Here is a 10,556-nt window from a genome sequence, read left to right on the forward strand (position 1 = left end):
GCCCCAGTTGCAATGACCTTGAGCTAGAAGATGCTGTATGTCAGTTTACCAGTGTCCGGACACTATGCAGCCATCTTTTGCCACAGGAGTGCCAGTTATACATTGGAAAATACTACATCAGATTGTCAAAGGCAGTCATTGGTGTTGTGTTATTTTGTGCTTTTATGTATAATTATCCATTTTTAAATCTTATATGGCCTGGCCCACGCCTGAATTCAGACATAGTGCCTGACAACTTTTAAGTGCTGCACAAGGTCACAGTAAACATGTCGGCAGCAGGTTACCACAATACATTTGTGTAAATCTAGGACTACGGAAAATATGGCAATTTACATTTAAATGCCCCACAGACCACCAAGGCATGAGTACACAACCCAGATCTCTTTTCTCTTTACAGTTGTAAAATACTACATTGAAATGGGGTATATTTAATTAAACTTCACCAGTGTATATATATAATAAAAAGATGCACAGGTATTTTTTTCCAAAGTGGGGCACATTTATTTCAGTTTTTCCATAAAACTCCCGAGTGTTGAAGATCACATAGGTTTAGGAGGAGCTCTTGGGGCAGCACCCTGCAAAGGACAAACAAAAAGCACATAAGCCTGTGCACTTTTTAAGCAAGTACAAATTCTGCTCATGACATTTAACAAATGGAAAATCAAACAACTCATTGTAAAATGACAAGAGAATTTAGGTCAATTTTGTTGAAGCGACACAATGTTAGAGCTGGCATTTACTCTTTTAAAAGTCACTTTTCAATGCACTGTATATTCCATCACCATTTTCCATGGCTTCCATGAAAGCAGTCAAGCCTGCTCATTGAATAAATATGCTTAAAGAGTACCCACCATGTCTAAAAGTGACAAAAGTTCCTGCATTTATGTTAAGTCACAATACGATGACACACTATTCTCCCCAACTCAGCATTTAATTAAAATAAGCATGATGCAGTTATTCTAAGACAAAAATGGTAACTAATGCATAGGTGCTTGTTTGCGCAGACAAACCAACTTACACTGGGCCTAAAGCGTGGTGGAGGAGTGCGGTCCTTCCTGGCCTCACGGGAGCGGTTCCTCACCACCTTACTGTGGATGGCACAGCTCACACAGTAGTGGAGCTTCACGTACAGCTTGGGCAGGACATATGCTACACAGAGATGGGGGACAAGTGCATGCCTGGTGTAAGTTACAATATCAATGTATTGACTTCATATCTACAATTGATCATCACTGCTTGTTTAGACTCATTTAACAGCCCAGAATACTCAGTCACAGGTCATGGAAGCTACTGATCATGAATGTCTAGTCTTCCCAATTAGTAAATACAACTACATTTGTACAATAAAACTATTGTGCAGACCATGTGGTTGAAACTCACAGTCAAATACGCTAGCCTCTGTAATATCTCGCACAGCTGCTGCCTCCACAATGTTTCTTATAACGAACTTCTTGATGGCCTTGTCTTTGGGCACACAGCGGGCACAGTTGGTGCAGCGGATGGGCTGGACGTGCCCACGTCCCTTCTTGGCGCGGCCGTTGTTCCTCCTCTTCTTGGTCTGTTGATTACAAAAACAGAGCCGAGTGACTACTTTATTCCAGATTATTAATTTACCACAGCTTCATAAATGGCGGAGGCCTATTTGGCTGCACGACCTAGCATTAACCAGAGACATCAACTTAGCTAACGTTAACAATAGGTAACATCGGTCATGTTAACTTTAGGTCTACACGGAACAAGCATATCTGGCGTATGCAACCTCATACCGCATCAGATCGACATTCATTGTGAAATTAATGTTACAGTACACCCCAACAGGCACTTATAATTTGGTATGGCGCTAGGCTCATTAGCAAGCTAGTGCTAACTTGCTTCCACCACATGCTACCCCACGAGTCTAGCTTCGTCCAAGTCGAATAGGCAATACTTATTGATATGTACTTAATTTCACACAAACTTCTAAACGTTCTGACAAATACGTAATCTCCGCGTCTGAAACTGGCTAAAACGTGCAGTGAAACAAATTATACGACCAGATTGATAAAGAAAATTGTTCTCGGCAACATCGGAAACGTACGCACCATTTTGCTTAGACGATAAAAAAGGACCGGTGAGAATGCATACGTCATTTATATACGACCCTTCCGCCGATAGTAATCTCTTTATTTCGACTTCACTACGGACAAAAATACAACAAAAATATACATCGGCAATTTTACTAGTAAAAAATATCGACTCCTTAAAGTAAAAAGACATAATGGGCAGAAACAGCCTCTAAACTTAGGGGACTACTTTTTGTGGAGTAATATCAATCCCATAGTGCCGTTCACTCTGATTAAAGAGGAAACAGGTAGAAGTCGTAATATATCTGTTTTAGTAGATCTGAGGCGGATCATGTCGTCTCTGGATTTGGTGAAAACAACGATGGATCAGGTATTATGCATATAAGCTTTGGGAGCAAATCCCAGACAGTAAAATGTACTTATTTTGTAATTACAGTGAGCATTGACCTAATCATGTCCTTCTAAATATCACCTACCTGAATTCTCCACTAGATGTCAGCAGAGACTTTCAAGGCAAAATATGTCATGACTAATATCCCGATGGTAATGTGTGGTCCTCACTCAGGAGTGGCAACGAATGGCAGAATTGAGATCATTGTAATCGTGGAGACTAATTTTCTATATTAGTAGGTTACTAAAAAAGCATTAAGTTGTGTTTTCAGCTCATTATGCAAGACTTTAAACATGCTCAATGTGTGAGTGCCTACAGATTAGAAATTGGAGACCACCCTTGGCATGAGTCTTCAAACCTTAAACAACCTCTGTATGCCTCTAGTTGGCTAATTGTTATAACAAATAAACAAAATTAGTTTCCCGGTTTTACAGTGTTGGTGGTAGGCAAGAGAATAATGAAGAGGGAGGATGATATATGGATGATGTATGGCTGATGACACATCTTGAAATTGGGACAGTCGAACCTCTGGAAGTGATTAAGATTGGGTGTGCTGAGTAGGGGGGATCACTCAGGACATTTAGGGGAGAGTTGGGTGGGTAGGTGGTGGTTTGGGGGCCCTGCTTTGCAATCAAACTCCCAGCAGGCCTGTCAACTAGAAGAAGGGCTTTGATGATGAACAGTTAAGGACATGACCCAATGAAATGTCTTCCTCACAAAGCAGTTGAGGTGGAGAGGTACATATCATGGATGGAACAGGAGGACCCTATATTGCGGACATGTTGCCAATGTCTACTGTCAACTGAAACATACCCACGCTCATAATGCATATGTGCAGAGTTGTGCGTTATTCACACCTTCACCAAAAATGGTACCTGTGGCAATGTGATGGTGCCCCTGTGGGCACAGTGATTCAGATGGCATTTTTATTGAGTCCCCACAGTGCTTTACTTCTGGCAGCATGATCTTCTGTCCTGAAGGAGCACACTCCGCTGGGATCACCCTCAGGTGCTGTGCCAGGTGGAGCAGAGCAAAGCAAAGGTTCTGTGGAGGATTTGTGCTTTGTGACAACTAAGAGTATGTGCATGCTTAGGAATGTTTGAGAGAGAGAGAGAGAAAATAGAGAGAACCCGGGTGACAGAGGAATGTGTCAGTGTTCCTGCAAGCCACCATGCTCCTAAACTGCAGCAAATAAACATTCCTCCACCCGTGTGTCAGACTTGAGCCCTCGCCCACTGTTGCTGTAAAAACACAGGCAGTAATTAAAACCAAAAAACCCGGCACTTTTCCCCCCTTTGTCTTCAGCAGCCCTTTTTCAACGGATTGCATTCAAACAATGTCCCATTGATTGGTGTTTTTCCCCCCATTCTGGGGTTGGATGGAGGTGCTCCATGAATAACGGATTAAGTCAAAAAGGGAGAAAAAAAATTAGATTGGCACATGGTCACTGATAGAGAGAGCGACCAGCATAGAGAACCATGTATGCACACGCATAGCTCCTGGGAACCACAATGATCATCAGCAAATATGATGAGCATCCATTTGCAAGTATCCGTGGTAACCAGATGTGAGCAGCGTTCCCAAGTCCCAAGCAGATAACAAAACCAGCAGGAGTGGGGAGGTCACATGTGAGAGGAACTTTTTAAGATGATTTTTTTTTTTTTCAAAATAAAAATAATTGACCAACTACCAACTGTGCTTCAGGGGTGCGTTTCCCAAAACCATAGTTGCTAACATATTAGCAACTTAGTTGGTTGGCAATGGAAAATTGCATTGCAACAAAGTAACTATGGTTTTGGGAAACGCGCCCCAGAATAGTAGCCTGTCTGCGCTCTGCACCTACGTGCTCATACTGAAACAGCAGGGAACATACCATACATCTGTAGCCATGTGCACTTTGGGACTGTTGTACGATGTAAGCAGAGGCCCACATTTTTCCATCCTTATGTTTTCAAAAGGGCTTTCAGATGTTGTTGCTTAGACGACACACACTTAGTAATGCTCAAGCCGACTCAGACACTCCTGGCATGGAGCTCACCTGTCACTTCAGCACTGAGCTCATGGCTCCAGAGGACAGCGAGGTTCACGGCGCAGTGGTGTGCCTGAGCGTGCTGTCATTGAGAACTTTATCTCTGCCGTCGAGCGGTTCCAGAAGATGATTTAGTTTGACTGAGAAATGGGCCAATTGGGAGCAGGCTGTCACGTCAAAAGGGAGAATCAAGAGGTCACGGTCTGTTTGTGTGTGGGAAGAATGGGTGCGATTGTGGCGCGTAAATTATAACCTTCTCCCCCCTCAACCCCATGCCTGTACCCATCCCACCCACATACACGCACATCCATTACATACAAGCACTTCTAGACACATACATATAAACACACAACCACATACATGCACTCAGACAGAGACATGGACTAGGCAAGCACACAGACACATAGTAAAACTTATTACACACACAGACACACACAAACACACACACACACAGACACTCATAACCCTCCCATGTACAGTCCGCTCCAAACTCAACATATCCCTCTTCAGGGGCACAGAGCCGAAGCCACAGACATCATCCTGATTGCTCACAGTGGTCCCGTGGTCTGTCCGCATTCCCAGCCCTTATTCACACTGCACTGCTCATGCATCCCCCAGGAAAGCAGTGGCTTCTCCCTGTGTCTGGCCTCGGCCTGCGTTTGCTCAGCTAAATGTCTTTGCTCCAGCCCCCCCCCCCTCAGCTAAATGTCTTTGCTCCAGACCCCCCCCCCCCCCCCCCCCCGGTCCTATCGGCATGGCCGTATTTCATACCCCCACCACCCCACCCCCACCCTCCTCAATAAGCACTTCACTGAGTTACACATCATGACGTATGAGCGGTGCTATGATGCAGACCAGTCAGAGACAAGTCTTTTGCCACATGTATTTTCAATAAGAGGAAAAATGGCCTAATGCTGTTTATTAACCACTGTGCAAATGGTATTGATTTGAGCAGCTGATGATTCATCAGGATTCCAGTTCTTGGCTGCCATGGTGGGTTCCATTCCGTCTGCCGCGGCTGTCACCCCCTGCGCGGTGCGGGGGCAGCGGCGGAGCCGGGGCTGAGGGTGTGATGGAGATGTTACAGGAGCGGGGCCTATTGTGATTCACCATGGCAGCTTCTCTGGAGCCGCCATCTGCTGAGAGGGTCAGTGTTGCGAGGGCTCAATTCTTCTGGATGCGGCCTGCCTCCCAGCTGTTCTCCTTCCCCAGGCCACTCCAAATACGCTCGCGCCCATTCACACTTGCACTTGCACACATTTGCTAATTACCCATCTCTCTCTCTCTCACACACACACACACACACACACACAATCAGACACACACACACACACACACACGTATACACACTCATGCTCTCACAAAAGCATACACGCACAGAAAACACCTACACACAGAGAAACATCCTGTACATAAACCTCACACACCAAATTTGTCCATTTTTCAGATTTTTTACTCATTGATTTTTTTAAATTTATTTCTTGGCATCCCTTGCTCTCATCCATATAGTATCCTCTGCTGCTTTTGTAACCCAAGTACTCCTCTTTCCCGGTTCACCCTCTATGGCTACTTCATGGAGCGTGTTATTCATTGTGGTCAGTAAAACTGCGTCCACATTCCACACACCCGCCGTTGCCTGCGTTTGCCCGAAGCATCAGCACCCCCTGTTCCTCAGGCCCCTGCTCCGGGCCCCTAGGTCTGTGCAGAGAAAACAATCTTCCGACAATTTTGCTGGAATTTTAATAAGAAGCTCTGACCCTTGCTGTTGTGCGTTCTGTACAGTATATCATCTTCTCGGTGCAAAAAAGGTCCAGCCGTAATTGACCTGTTTAGTGTACAGCTCTCTCGGGCTCAATCTTCAGGAGTCGAGATTGAGTCTCGCAGTTTCCTGTGCCGGGCAGCGGTAGCCGTGGAAGCACTCTGGAGCCCGAGACTGAGAGAGAGAGAGTGCATTCACTTCTCACTTCGTTTTTCGTCTGGTGGAGCCACACTAAGCCAGGCCACTGTGGTTTTGTTCTGGCCAATTATCAAGTGACTTAATCTGCACAATTATTCAATTAGCTTCTAAACTGCTCCTGGCCTCTCATTTTGTTGCTGGGTTCTTTCTCAAGTTTAAGGGTCTTAAAGGCAATTTTTTGGAGGACAGTAAATAAAACTGAATAAAAGAAAGAATCCACATTACAAATGGACTAATTGAGAGTGTCCAGGCTGCACATCTCTCCCTTTCTCTCTCTCTCTCTCTCTCTCTCTCTCATACTTCTGTCCTACTTCTAAAGAATGCTGGACTGTGGTGATGGCTAACTGATCAGAAGGATAAATATCTATTGCTAGGAATTTTAATGAGTCTCATTAATTTTTGTTCTGTTCCTTTATTGCTTCTTCCATCTTCTATCGTCTTTGCCTCTCTCTCCCTTTCTCTCTCTCTCTCTTTCTTTCTTTCTCTAAATTCATCATTTATCTCTCTTTTGCTCCAAGACACCAACAGAGAGAGAGAGAGATGATGAATTTATACTTTCTGAGGTCTTGTTTTTGTTTTCCCTCAAACCGCATCTCCCCGTTCCCACCCTCCCTCCTCGTGCGCCGCCTGGCAGACCTGTGTGTCAAAGGTGGCTGCAGAGGAACAGACTGTGGGAACAGCCGGTTGGCCTCTCCCGCTCCCTGGCTCCCAAACCAGAGGGGCAGCCATCAATCCCATGCAGGGTGAAGCTGCCCCCCCTCACTCCACCCCAAATGCCCCCCCTTCTGCCACTGCACCCTTCTCACCCCCCTTCTTAACCATATCCATCCCCACACAGGCACACACTGGCCCCACAACCCTATACACTCACACATACACTCACACACACACACACACACACACCCCGGCACCACACCACCAATAATCCGCGGAAGCAATTTCATCTCGACTCGGGTGGCAGCCCATTGTCGCCAAACCCCTTCAATCTTTCCTAATTAACTCTCGCTTTGTCCCGCATCCGAGCTCCTGGACTCATCTCTCGCTGCATTCCGATCGGGGCCGGTCCCAGCACTCCCAGGCAACCCACCGATCCCTAATCCCACCGCCCCTCCCCTTCGCCCACCAACAACCCCCCTTCACCCTCATGAAACTCTTACCATTTTTTTCCAACCTGCCGATCACCTTCTTACAGAGTTAGGTAGGGGCATTATCTCCCCTCTCCCCCTCTCCCCCTCTCTCCCTCTCTCTCTCTCTCTCTTTTTTGAAAGGCGAGGGATGAGAGAGGGGAGGGTGGCGAGCTGAGGAGGCAGAGCCAGTGAGTGACTCCAGCCCAGACAATTAGAACAATGGCCCAGGCCAGTAGGGGGCTAACTCGCAGCGTCACGCCTGGACGGTGGGGTATTTTGTCGGTTTAATGAATTGTCCGTCAGTCCTGGACCGCATCACAGGCTGCGCGGGGAGAGGCCAGCGGGGACCCAGACACTAAGTCGGTATTTATTACACTGCCTTTGTCACTAATTGAGCTAATTATCACTGACTCCTCAGCACTCCCACAATGACGGACCCCCTCCACCTCCCTCAGTCCTCCAGCGCCTGGGAATTGAACCTTGCTTAGCCTCTTTCTCGAACCCTGTCGATCATCTTCTTCTTTTACTTTTTCCTCTTGTCTTTTCCTTCTCTTTCTCTCTCTCTTCTCCTGTTTTTCACTCTTTCTCTTCCCCCTTTAACATACCCTCTGTTCCTCTTTCCTCTCTCTGCCCTTTCATGTTATCCTCCCTTTTTTCTCCAATCTCAAAATCAACCAGTCTTGGTTTTGATCTCCATTTTCCTACTGACCTTCTCCTTTTCCTTTTGACCCAGACAATTAAGGGACTTAATAATACAGTATATCTTGAAATAAATGTTCGCTGTTTGCTGTTCTGGCAGTTGTGCAGAAGCTTTAATGTAATTGCAGAGGGCAGTGGATGTCTATTATTAGTCTGATGTCTCCCTCTCTTCATCTCTCTTGGCCCGTGTTTCTTTACCGCTCACATCAGTTTTGCTGGTTTGTTCATAGAGCATGTGTGTCCAACATGTTCTCAGTGCTCTTCTTGCTCTCCTTGTTACTCGTCATTATTACCCCGTTCTTCTCAGCTCCTCTCTCATGTCTGCCAGCATCAGACTTTCCTTCCAACAGAAGAACATCTGTCTTGTTCGTAAATCCCTCTGTCAGACCTGCGAGTTTGATTGAGCTGCTTTTATCACATTTGTGGTTAGGGAAGGCAGAGATAGGCAGTCCGCATGTCAGGCCTTAGCTGCCATCCTTGTTTCTCTCATTTTCTTGTGACCAATCTCTCTTTCCATTTGCCTTTTCCCCCCTGACGAATCCTCTGGCATGTCTCCTGCTCCCCTGTCTACCTGTTGTCTCCTCTGTCTTCTGCCCCTCTCCTCTTTTCCAGGTCTCCACTTTTCCACCCTTCCATTCCTCTCCTCTCCTGTCCTCTCCTGTCTGCCTGCCTTGGACTACCCTCTTTTGCCCCTCTCCTCTCCTCTCCTCTCCGGCTGGGGAGTGGGGTGTTCTAGCTGGGGAGTGGGGTGTTCTGGGGTGTTCTAGCTGGGGAGTATAAGTATAAGTATTTTGATCCCGTGAGGGAAATTTGGTCTCTGCATTTATCCCAATCTGTGAATTAGTGAAACACACACAGCACACAGTGTACACACAATGAGGTGAAGCACACACTAATCCTGGCGCAGTGAGCTGCCTGCATCAACAGCGGCGCTCGGGGAGCAGTGAGGGGTTAGGTGTCTTGCTCAAGGGCACTTCAGCCGTGCCTACTGGTCGGGGTTCGAACCGGCAACCCTAAGGTTACAGGTCCGAAGTGCTAACCAGTAGGCCACGGCCACCCCTAGTGGGGTGTGGGCTGGGGAGTGGGGTGTTCTAGGGAGTGGGGTGTTCTGGGGAGTGGGGTGTTCTTGCTGGGGAGTAGGGTGTTCTGGGGAGTTGGGTGTTCTAGCTGAGGAGTGGGGTGTTCTTGCTGGGGAGTGGGGTGTTCTGGGGAGTGGGGTGTTCTGGGGTGTTCTAGCTGAGGAGTGGGGTGTTCTTGCTGGGGAGTGGGGTGTTCTTGCTGAGGAGTGGGGTGTTTTTGCTGGGAGTGGGGTGTTTTGGCTGGGGAGTAGGGTGTTCTGGGGAGTGGGGTGTTCTAGCTGAGGAGTGGGGTGTTCTTGCTGGGGAGTGGGGTGTTCTGGGGAGTGGGGTGTTCTGGGGTGTTCTTGCTGAGGAGTGGGGTGTTTTTGCTGGGAGTGGGGTGTTCTGGCTGGCTCGGTGCGGCTGTGCGGCGCTCAGTCTGGCTGACCCTCGCTGGCCCTGCGTTGGGCTGCGGCTGGCTGGGGAGAGTTGCCTCAGCACTTCCAAACTTCTGTGGTCGCGCTCGCCTGCCAGGGGCGGAGGGGTGCGAGTCGGGGGAGGCAGGGGGGACAGGGAGGAGGAGTGGCGGTCGGGGGTGAGGGGGTGGGGTGGAACTGCAGGCTTTCATTACTCCTTTTACTATTTCTTTATTTCTTTCCGACATTAAGTAAATGAAGCAAAACATTTGGTGTTGTAAAAACATATATAATAGGGGCTATGTAGCCCAGTACCCAGAGATTCCTCTGTGGTTCCTATGGAGCTGAGGGCTTGGACTGTAGGGTGAAGAGTTGGAGGCAAAGGCTGCTTTTGTGCTTTTTCTGGTGTGATTGATTCTGCATATATTAGTTATTACGCTTTTCACTTTATTGATTCTGGAACACCCAGATAAAGACGTCTACATTTGTGTTGTGCAGATTTATCAAGAGGGCCTGAGTGTAATGTAAAAAGAATTTTGGTGACCAACAGAAGAGAGGAGAGATGAAAAAAGAAGGAAGACAAAGTATGGGAAAATAATAATACCAAATGTTTCCAAGGATAAGATTTGTATTAATTTTCAAATTCCCTATGGAGACAGGGATATGAATGATAGTAATTTCAAATATATCCATTAAACTGGATCTAAAACGGAGACTCACACTACTTTAAACATGAATAAGTCAATGTAGTCGTAAAATAAAGATTTCAGCGACAAGACGTAAATGAAAATAGAAATTTTATTGTTCTATTAAACT

At 46.8% G+C, this 10,556-nt stretch overlaps 1 protein-coding gene across 1 annotated transcript; it reads right to left on the minus strand.

Moving 5' to 3' along the window:
- Positions 1-477: 477 nt before the first annotated feature.
- rps26 (ribosomal protein S26) lies at positions 478-1,786 on the minus strand. Its single transcript, XM_042097891.1, has 4 exons — positions 1,767-1,786; positions 1,381-1,619; positions 1,019-1,149; positions 478-575 (listed from the first exon to the last, which is right to left on the minus strand). Exons 1-4 carry the CDS (start codon positions 1,784-1,786, stop codon positions 540-542), a joined length of 426 nt encoding a protein of 141 aa, XP_041953825.1. The 3' UTR covers positions 478-539.
- Between the last annotated feature and the right edge of the window lie 8,770 nt (positions 1,787-10,556).

Source organism: Alosa sapidissima, chromosome 7 (assembly GCF_018492685.1).
Source record: "Alosa sapidissima isolate fAloSap1 chromosome 7, fAloSap1.pri, whole genome shotgun sequence".
NCBI lineage: Eukaryota > Metazoa > Chordata > Actinopteri > Clupeiformes > Clupeidae > Alosa > Alosa sapidissima.